This window comes from Salmo salar, chromosome 02, assembly GCF_965601325.2.
Source record: "Salmo salar chromosome 02, fSalSal1, whole genome shotgun sequence".
NCBI classification, from domain to species: domain Eukaryota; kingdom Metazoa; phylum Chordata; class Actinopteri; order Salmoniformes; family Salmonidae; genus Salmo; species Salmo salar.
In genome coordinates, this window is record NC_138292.1 from 61,748,434 (window position 1) to 61,761,330 (window position 12,897).

The 12,897-nt window shown below is 42.2% G+C and overlaps 1 protein-coding gene across 2 annotated transcripts in view; it reads left to right on the plus strand.

The window, feature by feature from the left end:
- Positions 1-12,897, plus strand: part of LOC106586787 (E3 ubiquitin-protein ligase NEURL1) — a 97,616-nt gene that overhangs the window by 47,179 nt on the left and 37,540 nt on the right. For both annotated transcript variants that reach the window (XM_014174440.3, XM_014174449.3), the window contains exon 3: positions 1,383-1,704. In XM_014174440.3, coding sequence (XP_014029915.1) covers positions 1,383-1,704 — 322 coding nt within the window. The remainder of the gene's footprint in view (positions 1-1,382; positions 1,705-12,897) is intronic.

Sequence of the window (12,897 nt, forward strand, 5' to 3'; positions counted from 1 at the left end):
GGGGCCTGAGTGAAAAAGTTTGGGAACCCCTGCTCTGAAGTACACTTAAACCTCAAGACATCTTAGGCTTTTGTCTTACATAAGTAATATTTAGGTACAGTTCAGGGTTTCCGTTAACCGGTAAAAAAAAAAGAAAAGAAAGGAAAGCTGCTAAAACATTTTTGGCTCCGGCCAAATGTCCGGGGGAATTTTAGCCTATTCATTGATTGAAATACCAGTCGCTGTAGCGTGAGATCTGCTGCTACAGCTCATCAAACAGCTGGTTCGTTGGTGCTGGAGTGAAATGTGCTTTTATCAGCCCAATCATTGTGCAACAATTCTTAATGCAATCGCCTGTTAAAAACAGTTTTGATAGCCACGATTAAAAAGAGCTACTATTTTTATTTCTCAACTGGTAATTGATTTGCACTTCCCATTCCCAGTCTCATTAAACCGCTCGCATGTGCGATGCGCTTCTGACAACTGTGTTTTCCAGCTAATTGCATTATGAAACAAACATTTGCGCGTTTCCTACTGCCTTGTGCCCATTGCTGCGCTTATAATGTGAAGAAATAATAATGTATCAATATTTTAAGCTAAATATTCTGATCAGTTGCGTGAGCGTCATTGCTTTTTAAATTTTTTGGAGATGTAGCCTAGGTCTTCTAGTTGTTTGAATATGGGAACTATCATCCCACAACTGTCCCAGATATTGTTTGGAATAGCCTATTTCTTTCACAAAGAACGACAAGCTGTCCAATAGAATAGGTACACTTTTCAACTATGGGGGATAGCAGATTTACATAGGCTAGTGATTTTGCTGTTCATTACTCCTGTTGTTAGCTGAGGAAAAGTAAATGTGGCAGTTATTTTCAAATTGCGCATTGGAATTCTGTAAGAAGGACGCACGCCATTGCATCCTAGAGTTGCATGGTCTGTTGAGATGAATTACCATAATCTAAATGGGATTTTTGTCACTGTGGGTGGACGACTTAATCAGGTTACGCACCCAATGCATATTGGTCCGTTAAATGTCTTAAATGTCCGGTAAATTAAAATGCTGCAATGTCCGGTAAATTAAAATGCTGCCTGTCAAAGGTCTGCCACCATATTTTACTAACGGAAACCCTAGTACAGTTATACAACCAAGGAAAACTAAGCAAACCAGTCACTCAACAAGCCAAATATGCTCATTATTTGCTTTCTTTTGCAACCTGTCAGCATTGTATAGACCTAGGTCACAAAATGGAATCTCATTGACAAACAATACACAAAGGGAACCTTCAAACTTCAAGGCAACATTTAGACTTCCTTATAAAGTACAATCCTAGTCCTTACACTCTTATGCTACTACAAACTGCTGTAAGACCATCGACCTATCATAGTCTGTCCTCCTTCCACAGATCACTAAGAAGCAGTGTTGTTGGAGCGGAGCTCTCCGTCTGGGCTTCACGGCTAAAGACCCATCCCGTATCAACCCAGACAGCCTGCCCAAGTATGCCTGTCCTGACCTGGTCTCCCAGAGTGGCTTCTGGGCCAAGGCTTTACCTGAGGAGTTCGCCAACGAAGGGAACGTCATCGCCTTCTGGGTGGACAAGAAGGGCCGGGTCTTCTATAGAATCAATGAGTCCAACCCGATGTTGTTCTTCAGTGGGGTGAGAACAGGAGAACCGCTGTGGGGACTGATAGATGTCTATGGGTTGACCCGTGGAGTGCAACTGCTAGGTATGTTAAGAAAGCATGCATGCACACCTACACATACATCTCCATAGCATTCCTCACTTCTAGCTTCTTGGTAAGGGGATGGACAATGAGAGAATTAGATTTGGTGATCACCCATGCCTTTCGAGGATGACTTTACGGTGAGCACCATGGTCATACAGAATGTAATGGTGCGTTTTGCCCACTCCAAAGTCATATTAGCTATTGTAACATGTTTACCTACTGTAAACATAGTGTCTACTGACTGGGAATGAAATATATTTTCTTATGGTGGATGAGCTTAGTGATAGTTATTCTAACCTAATGTGAACCACTCTAAGATCTGATGACAAGCTCTTTACAAACGCTACCTATATATGACTAACATTTGGCCCTAGAATGTCTGCACCACTGTAGCACATGGGCTGCAAAATAACTGCCCTGCTGTGCATTATCGAGGCATGCAATGCAGCTTAACATACATACCATAGAGATAGACATAGCATACGATAGCCTAGCGTTAGCCAAGCCTTAGCATACGTACCATAGCGATAGACATAGCATGCGATAACCTAGCGTTAGCCAAGGCTTTGATGTACCCAGGGCCTATGGCATACTGTGCATGTTTCTGTTCTCTAGGGATTCAATGTGTCAATGTTGTCATCCCCCTTATGTTAAAAATAGACAAGGGGGTTGGTCACATGTTCCATAGATAGCCCATTTGATCCTAATTGCGAGCCGTGCCAATTGACAGGAGTACAGCGGTATCTCCTGTCTCGGGTAGCAGAGGGGTGGGATGTTTTGTGTTCACCGTGTGATGTGGGAGTCGTTTTATCTGAAGCCCGCCAGTCCCCCCTGCTCTCCTAGTCTTGACGGGAGGCAGTGATGACAAGTTGCGATAGAAACCTAGCTGTATTCCTGAACAGACTAGCATGGACTCCTGAGAGTAGCAACGTCAGACAACGGGGCCACAATTCGTTGGCCCAAAGTTCACATTGTCTTCTCGCATTACCGTGACGCCGAAACGCAAGAATAGCATCGGGGGAGGGGGGAGTTAACAAAACAAACCAAAAAGATTCAAATGTCAAGAATCATGTGTGTTCCTTTGGCTAAAAGTATATTTCCTACAATGCTTGGACAGGTTGAACTCTCTTCTATAAGTCACTTGGGGAGATCCCTGGCGTCTTGGTAAACCGTATGCTGCTCGGAGCGCTGTTACAATCGCTCTCTTCAGCCCTAGTTAAATCAACACACAGCCTTTTACAGTCAGGCTATAGCCAGGGCAGCCTAGGGTGCAGAGCTCCTATAGGTCCTCAGGGGGCCTTCTGACTAACATCTGCCCTCAACATACTGGTCGCTTACATCTGAACTGTAACAGTCCTACAATTTTCTTCCCTGGATGTTTTATTTTTACTTTGGGAAAGATTTTAATTTCCTGCTTTAGCTTTCCACCTTCATCCAAAATATATACATCACGTTTACAATAAAACCAGCATCCTCTTATCTCTCTGTATACGTAGACATGCAGCAGTCCAGTTATTGTTTTCCCCTTCAGTACTGTAGGCCTATACGTTCTTATTTAGGTACAGTAATATCTTATAAGGATTTACATGGAACATTCTATGGTCGCCTTATTATGGCTTTGTGAAATTTCACATGTGACAGGAATGAATATGGGGCTTATATTTGTTTCCACCTACCACACGCAAACCTCCAGGCTGCCTTCACTTCATATTCCCTATCAGAGGTGGTATCTGTCATACCAAGTCACTTTTTTCCCCAAGCCTGCCGACACTCATTATGTTACATATTCTATTCATTTACCTTACTGGCTCCACAGCACTGTACATGCGTCAGGACAAGTCTGTTTAGCTGCTACTGTAAAGTCTAACATGCCCCCTAGGTAATCATCTATGGTCAGATTTAGCTTTACCTGATAGTGGTTACAGTTAGGCTAAGGAAATGTTTAACAGATCACAGGTTTCTGCTTATTGGGAACGGCACAGATAGAGAAGTACCTGAGGCATCTGTTAGTCATCCTCTCACAGACTACTGTTACAAACCATACCTAGAATAAGTTTCAAACTGTCTGTTCTGTTTAATCAAATGCCAACTCCGAAAGATTTATTAAATGAACGCAAACGATCCGTAATCACTGAAAAACAAACTGTTGCAAGATATGAGCTATTTCAAAACCCATAATTACACACTGTCTCACACACACACACACACACACACACATACACACACACACACACACACACACACACACACACACACACACACACACACACACACACACACACACACACACACACACACACACACACACACACACACACGCTCACAAACACACAGAAACCGTTATTTACCATCTTAGCATCAAAGTGAACACACGTGCCTACTTCTAAAAACAAAGTCTATTTTGTCATTCGATAACATTGTTTAAAGTCATAAGGGTTGTGTTGAGGTCAGCACAGAAGGTCAGGATGACAGAATGACCCCGGTTGCACCCGGCAACAACTTTGAGGCCTCCGATAGGGTGATGCATGATAGGTCCCTCTGTAGGTATTGTGTGATAGGCCCCCTGCAGGAGATGCCTTCCAGACACATTTTAGGGATTATTACACATGGCTTAGTGTGATGTAGTGTTTTCCACACCTCCGGTTGGGTGATGAGCATAGTTTAAGATCCAGGCTCTAGCTAATGAAATCCAGACAGGCATTATTATGGGGTGAATAAATCTAGCTACTCTGGTGTTGGCAGCTTCATTCCTCATACACACACAGACACGCACCTTCTCCGACAACCATGAGAATGGCGATGCACTGCACTTCCCTGCCTGCCTGTCTATCTCTTTTTAACTATCTCTTCTTAACTATCTTTTCTCTCTATCTCTTCTTAACTATGTTCTCTGTCTATCTTCTCTGTCTATCTCCTCTTAACTGCCTTAACTACATACCAACAGCACTAAAATTTAAATGACTTCAAACGTGATACATTATCATTCATGTAGTGACTCCATGTCTTTCATGTGCATATGACAAGTAAACAAAGTTGACGAGAGCATTGAACTTAACATACAACACCTGTTCTGCCTGTCACATTCTGTTAAAGGTCCCCAAAGCACACACACACCCTTGGGTCGCTCCTCTTTTCAGTTCGCTGCAGCTAGCGACTGGAACGAGCTGCAACAAACACTCAAACTTGACCGTTTTATCTCCATCTCTTCGTTCGAAGACTCAATCATGGACACTTACTGACAGTTGTGGCTTCTTCACGTGATGTATTGTTGTCTCTATCTTCTTGCCCTTTGTGCTGTTGTCTGTGCCCAATAATGTTTGTACCATGTTTTGTGCTGCTACCGTGTTGTGTTGCTACCATGTTGTTGTCATGTTGTGTTGCTGCCACTCTGTGTTTTCATGTGTGGCTGCCTTTCTATGTTGTTGTCTTAGGTCTCTCTTTATGTAGTGTTGTGGAGTCTCTCTTGTCGTGATGTGTGTTTTGTTCTATAAATTAATTTAATTTTTAATCCCAGCCCCCGTCCCCGCAGGAGGCCTTTTGCCTTTCGTTAGGCCGTCATTGTGAATAAAAATGTATTCTTAACTGACTTGCCTAGTTAAATAAAGGTTAAATAATAAAATGTAATAAAATTAATGTGTACTGGGTCATTCCGCGAAATGAGTGCCTTTTGCGTCCCGTTGATGTGTTAAGTAGAAATGATGCACCAATATTGAATTTTACTCACCATCACAATTGAAATGCTATCACTAACCACGCTTCCATCCAACCAATTCATGCGGATGAATTACCTGATGCATGTAAAAGGTCACAAACGGGCTGATGGAAACATGAAATGCTGGTATAATTGTATAAATGCCGAAAGACAATTTGTTCGTTCGACATGGTGGGATCGTTTGTGTCAGGAAAGTTATTTATGCGAGAAATGGTGGTGGAAATGACTTCATGCAGAAATATTGATATATTAACCATCATATAGAAGTAAACTTGGAGTCACGTGATGATATGGTATGTGGTCCTCCCACTACGACTCGGGGAAAGTATGCAGTTTATTAGGCTACAGATGAAATAAGTTATGATGAACTTCACAGGGTGGTGAAAGTGCAAGGTGATGAGCTTGATGCTCCTTTCCAATAAATATCGAGGGTCTTATTCTGGTAACTTGATGATCGATGCTTGGCTGCCCTTTGACAAATATAAATAATATCGCTTTTTATCCATAATAATCTCATCATGGAGCCTACCCATACTGTATCTGCAAGCTGTTGGCTAGAGCACATGTGCCAAGACCAGAGTGGGCACATTTTCTATATAACGCAGCAGTTTTTGTGACAAAACCATCAGTAGAGTTGAAAAGGCGATTGGAAACCCATTTAACTTGTATTTTTTATTTGGCACATTGGAATTTAATGGCAAAAGTTATTTTTATGTGCACTACGTCATCACACACAGCCTTTTATCCGCAACAAGTCAGTTTGATGGAAACACATTTCTGGTGGGAAAATTAGATGGAACAATCTAGAAAACTAGAAAATAAGGGAAAGCCGCACACTCTAAGAGCTCAGATGCAAAAATGTAATAACCTAATAACCAACGTTTCGACAGCAAAGCTGTCTTCATCAGGGTATCATCACAAACACTGCGAGATGAGTCATTTATATAGTGTCAGAAGACACACAGGTGTTTGTAATCATGGCCAAGTGTGGCCTAATATCATTGGTTAACTCAAATATTTAAAAAAAATGGCATACAAAGAACATACAAAAAGACAAACAAATGGATAGCATACGATCATAGCATTTGTAGTCTAAAATGTATCTAACAAACAATTACAATGGCAAAATCACAATAATCACAAGAATGGCTTCAGATCAAAGTCTATGTTGAGACCGAAGGGAGCAAGGGTCTTTAAATTAAAGATCCAGGCAGCCTCTCGTTTTAACAATAAATTATCAAGGTCACCCCCTCTCCTCGGGAGGGTGACATGTTCGATGCCAATATAACGCAGAGACGAAATCGAATGGTTTGCTTCCAAAAAGTGGGCCGCAACTGGGTAAGTCAAGTTTTTGCACCTAATGGTGCTACGATGCTCTGAGATACGTACTTTTAATTCACGCTTTGTTTTACCCACATAATTTTTACCACAAGGACAAGTTATAAGATAAATAACTGCCTTAGTGGAACACGTAATAACACCAGGGAAAATTAGATGGAAACCTAGCTACTGCCAAGGGTTTGGTTGGTGGCCAAACAAATGATCTGCATTGATCAATATGTAAAGAGTAATCTAGGAAGCCAAATTATTAAACACTTTGGCCACCCTGTAGCCTAGATGTCATAGCCATTCATTTCTGGAATATTGTTAGTTATTACATGCATTTCAGCAAGCCCTAGACTTTTTCCACTGTTTGTTGTGTTACAGCCTTTTTTTGTCACTAGACTAAACACAATACCCCATAATGTCAAAGTGGAATTATGTTTTTCAAAATATTCACAAATTAATAAAAAATTAAAAGTCAATAAGTATTCCACCCCTTTGTTATGGAAAGCCTAAATAAGTTCAGGAGTACAAATTTGCATAACAAGTCACATAATATGTTGCATGCACTCACATTGTGTGCAATAACATTGTTTAACATAATTTTTAAGGTCCCTCAGTTGAGCAGTGAATTTCAAACACAGATTCAATCACAAAGACCAGGGAGGTTTTCCAATGCCTCGCAAAAATAGGCACCTATTGGTAGATGGGTAAAAATAAATAAAAAGCAGACATTGAATATCTGTTTGATTACACTTTGGATGGTGTATCAATACTCCCAGCCACTACAAAGATACAGGCGTCCTTACTTACTCAGTTGCCGGAGAGGAAGGAAACTGCTCAGGGATTTCACCATGAGGACTATGGTGACTTTAAAACAATGACAGAGTTTAATGGCTGTTATAGGAGAAAATGTAGGATGAATCAACAACATTGTAGTTACTCCACAATACTAACCTAATTTACAAAGTTAAAAGAAGGAAGCCTGTACAGAATAAAAACATTCCAAAACATGCATCCTGTTCGCAATAAGACACTAAAGTAAAACTGCAAAAACTTTGGCAAAGAAATAAACTTTATGTCCTGAATACAAAGCTTTATTTTGGGGGCAAATCCAACGCAACACATCACTTTTCATATTTTCAAGCATGGTGGTGGCATGTTATGGGTATGCTTGTCATCGGCAAGGACTAGGGAGTTTTTTATGGCAAAAAGAAAAGGAATAGAGCTAAGCACAAAAAAATGACAATTCATTTTTAATCCTACTTTCTAACACAAAATAATCTGAAAAAAATCAGGGATGTGAATACTTTCTGAAGGCACTGTATATGCATTTTGAGTCATTAAATGCATTTTAGCAAAGATGCAAATGTACATGTTTTTTTAAATACATTTTGTATTGAGGTCAGCACAGTACAATAGTCTTAAAGCCTTTGGGGTTATTATTGCACATGGCGTAGTGTGATTTAGTGTTTTCCACCCCTACAGTTGGATGATGAGCAGAGTTTTAGATCCCAGCTCTAGCTAATGAAACCCAGACAGGCAGAATTATGGGCTAGATAAATCTAGCTACTCTGAGGGTGGCAGCTTCATTCCACAAACACACACATGGATGGAGACACACACATCACACACACACACGAACACACCACACACACACCGTCAATGACGACCATAGAAATGGAGATGCGCTTGCCTGCCTGGCTGTAAATCTATCATCTCTCTTAATTGCCTTCTCCTTTTTGGCACCATTAAGCTCACCTTCCCTGGCAATATATGTAGCCATAAACACGTCCATGTCTTTATGGCGCTGGTATTTGGGAAAGGTGATAGCGTGACACTTCCTGCTAGAGCCTCCTAGGTAGGAACTGACCCTACACTGTTAAAATGAAGTGCATGGTAACACTGAGCTGCCACCATCTTGAAGGAGACGAAACCTTAACTTTGCTGGAGTATTGAAACACATCATCCTGAGATGTTTTGAAATATTACATGGTGTGTTGTAACACCACTAAATCAAGCGTTGTGCAACACCTTGTCAGGGCTGGGAGCACTCACAGAAAATATTTAAAACACTATTTTGGTGTTTCAAGTTCTGTTTAGTGCAGAATTAGATCCCTTCTCTTTTGGTGTAGTTTCCTCTCCCTAAAGCTTCTAAACACCATTATGATGTTTTGAATCCTGTCTAGTGCAGAAGTAGATCCCTTTTTCTGAAGTGTCTTAATGTTTAATATTGTTTTATGTATTTGAGAATGTGCCATTTTATACAATTTTGGCAGGCATTGTCAGACACAGTGTTTAAACCGCCAGACCCAACTGAAGGTTGAACTGCAGGAATTAAGGATTCTGCCTTTGCCTCTTTCATTAACAGTAATGAATGTGGGAATGGGTGCAGTCCTCATTGAACGTCGTTTTGCCTGACAGTTTTGATAACTGCTCATCATGATCCATTACACCTCATTGCACAACAAGCTTAACATAGCGTTTTCTTTCTTCAAACATGCATACAACATTGTGTGAAAAAAATCACAAAGGCAAAATTGTTTGAATTCACTCAATGTTCTCTTTCTTTGGTTATCCTCATAAAAGACACTTACATTCACCAACATATTAAGTTGGACGTATTTGTTCATTATTTTGGTAAAATGAAAACAGTAAATAATTGAAATGACTTGCATACATTTTGACACTTTATTGAGACAGTGTAAGGGCTGTCTTCAGGAATGGACCAAAATGCAGCGGAGTTAGTGTTCGTCATATTTAATAAAGAAAAAGAGAACACTATACAAAACAAACTGAGAAAACCGACAGCCAACAGTCCTGTCAGGTGCAAACACACTAAACAAGAAACAATTACCCACAACCCCAAGGAAAAACACACACTACTATATAGGACTCCCAATCAAAGGCAACTCAACACACCTGTCTTCAATTGGGAGTCCAACCCCAATTAACTAACACATAACACAAAACCTCTGCCACATCCTGACCAAAACTAATACAATTACGCCCTCTGCTGGTCAGGACGTGACAGACAGTTCTGAAATGATTATAGGGGATAGAGATAGGTGGGATAAACAGATTGAAGGGTTGGAGCAGGGAAATGAACCCTGGTCTTCGGTGGGGAAGGGGTGACTAACCCGGGTGCGTTACCGCCAAACAATTTCAATTCACTACAGAATCATTTCCTACAGTGTGGCTGTGTGGTTGAGCGGGTAACATTCCAATGAAATTTACCATCTGACTGCCTGTCCTTTTTCCAATCTGTCTAATGAAAAAATTAAGGTGGAATTCCACAATTCCATATTTTTGCTGTACTTTTTAGTACCTTTTTGAATAATGCATTGTATGGTCGTATTTTACATGTCTGCTGGACTTACCGACAAACAGGAGCAGAACTTTCGGAAGCATTTGAAATAAACTTTTGTTGGTGTTTCTAGATTTGTAGTCTCCATAGTATCTTATCATCAATCAATATTTAGGCTATAAACCACTTGCATTTATAAACCATTGATTTTATGAGAAACAAAGTTTTTGTGTTTTGATGCTGCCTTTTACATGCACTGAAACCCTAAGAAGTGTTTTCACACACTCTCTTAAAAACACCAATATTCAGGTGATGAACCACTTTGGGTATTTCAGAGTACTTAATTTCTGTTTTAAAGAACTTTCTGTGTATTAAAACACTTAAATTGGGTTTACATTCAAAGCCCCTCCAAACACCAGATCTCAGCTTTTTATTTTTATTTCACCTTTATTTAACCAGGTAGGCTAGTTGAGAACAAGTTCTCATTTGCAACTGCGACCTGGCCAAGATAAAGCATAGGAATTCGACACATACAACAACACAGAGTTACACATGGAATAAACAAAGCATACAGTCAATAATACAGTAGAACAAAAGAAAACAAAAAGTCTATATACAGTGAGTGCAAATGAGGTAAGTTAAGGCAATAAATAGGCCATGGTGGTGAAGTAACTACAATATAGCAATTAAACACTGGAATGGTATATGTGCAGAAGATGAATGTGCAAGTAGAGATACTGGGGTGCAAAGGAGCAAGATAAATAAATAAATACAGTATGGGGATGAGGTAGGTAGATAGATGGGCTATGTACAGATGGGCTATGTACAGGTGCAGTGATCTGTGAGCTGCTCTGACAGCTGATGCTTAAAGCTAGTGAGGGAGATATGAGTCTCCAGCTTCAGAGATTTTTGCAGTTCGTTCCAGTCATTGGCAGCAGAGAACTGGAAGGAAAGACGACCAAAAGAGGAATTGGCTTTGGGGGTGACCAGTGAGATATACCTGCTGGAGAGCGTGCTACGAGTGGGTGCTGCTATGGTGACCAGTGAGCTGAGATAAGGCGGGGCTTTACCTAGCAGAGACTTGTAGATAACCTGTAGCCAGTGGGTTTGGCGACGAGTATCAAGCGAGGGCCAACCAACAAGAGCGTACAGGTCGCAATGGTGGGTAGTGTATGGGGCTTTGGTGACAAAACATTTACATTTTACATTTAAGTCATTTAGCAGACGCTCTTATCCAGAGCGACTTACAAATTGGTGCATTCACCTTATGATATCCAGTGGAACAACCACTTTACAATAGTGCATCTAAATCTTTTAAGGGGGGGGGGGTTAGAAGGATTACTTTATCCTATCCTAGGTATTCCTTAAAGAGGTGGGGTTTCAGGTGTCTCCGGAAGGTGGTGATTGACTCCGCTGTCCTGGCGTCGTGAGGGAGCTTGTTCCACCATTGGGGTGCCAGAGCAGCGAACAGTTTTGACTGGGCTGAGCGGGAACTGTGCTTCCTCAGAGGTAGGGGGGCCAGCAGGCCAGAGGTGGATGAACGCAGTGCCCTTGTTTGGGTGTAGGGCCTGATCAGAGCCTGAAGGTATGGAGGTGCCGTTCCCTTCACAGCTCCGTAGGCAATCACCATGGTCTTGTAGCGGATGCGAGCTTCAACAGGAAGCCAGTGGAGAGAGCGGAGGAGTGGGGTGATGTGAGAGAACTTGGGAAGGTTGAACACCAGACGGGCTGCCGCGTTCTGGATGAGTTGTAGGGGTTTAATGGCACAGGCAGGGAGCCCAGCCAACAGCGAGTTGCAGTAATCCAGACGGGAGATGACAAGTGCGTGGATTAGGACCTGCGCCGCTTCCTGTGTGAGGCAGGGTCGTACTCTGCGAATGTTGTAGAGCATGAACCTACAGGATCGGGTCACCGCCTTGATGTTAGTGGAGAACGACAGGGTGTTGTCCAGGATCACGCCAAGGTTCTTAGCACTCAGGGAGGAGGACACAAGGGAGTTGTCAACCGTGATGGCGAGATCATGGAACGGGCAGTCCTTCCCCGGGAGGAAGAGCAGCTCCGTCTTGCCGAGGTTCAGCTTGAGCTGGTGATCCGTCATCCACACTGATATGTCTGACAGACATGCAGAGATGCGATTCGCCGCCTGGTTATCAGAAGGGGGAAAAGAGAAGATTAATTGTGTGTCGTCTGCATAGCAATGATAGGAGAGACCATGTGAGGATATGACAGAGCCAAGTGACTTGGTGTATAGCGAGAATAGGAGAGGGCCTAGAACAGAGCCCTGGGGGACACCAGTGGTGAGAACGCATGGTGCGGAGACAGATTCTCGCCACGCCACCTGGTAGGAGCGACCTGTCAGGTAGGACGCAATCCAAGCGTGGGCCGCGCCGGAGATGCCCAACTCGGAGAGGGTGGAGAGGAGGATCTGATGGTTCACAGTATCAAAGGCAGCAGATAGGTCTAGAAGGATGAGAGCAGAGGAGAGAGAGTTAGCTTTAGCAGTGCGGAGAGCCTCCGTGACACAGAGAAGAGCAGTCTCAGTTGAATGCCCAGTCTTGAAACCTGACTGATTAGGATCAAGAAGGTCATTCTGAGAGAGATAGCAGGAGAGCTGGCCAAGGACGGCATGTTCAAGAGTTTTGGAGAGAAAAGAAAGAAGGGATACTGGTCTGTAGTTGTTGACATCGGAGGGATCGAGTGTAGGTTTTTTCAGAAGGGGTGCAACTCTCGCTCTCTTGAAGACGGAAGGGACGTAGCCAGCGGTCAAGGATGAGTTGATGAGCGAGGTGGCACTGTGATAGACTGCATCCAGTTTGTTGAGTAGAGTGTTGGAGGCTATTTTATAGATGAC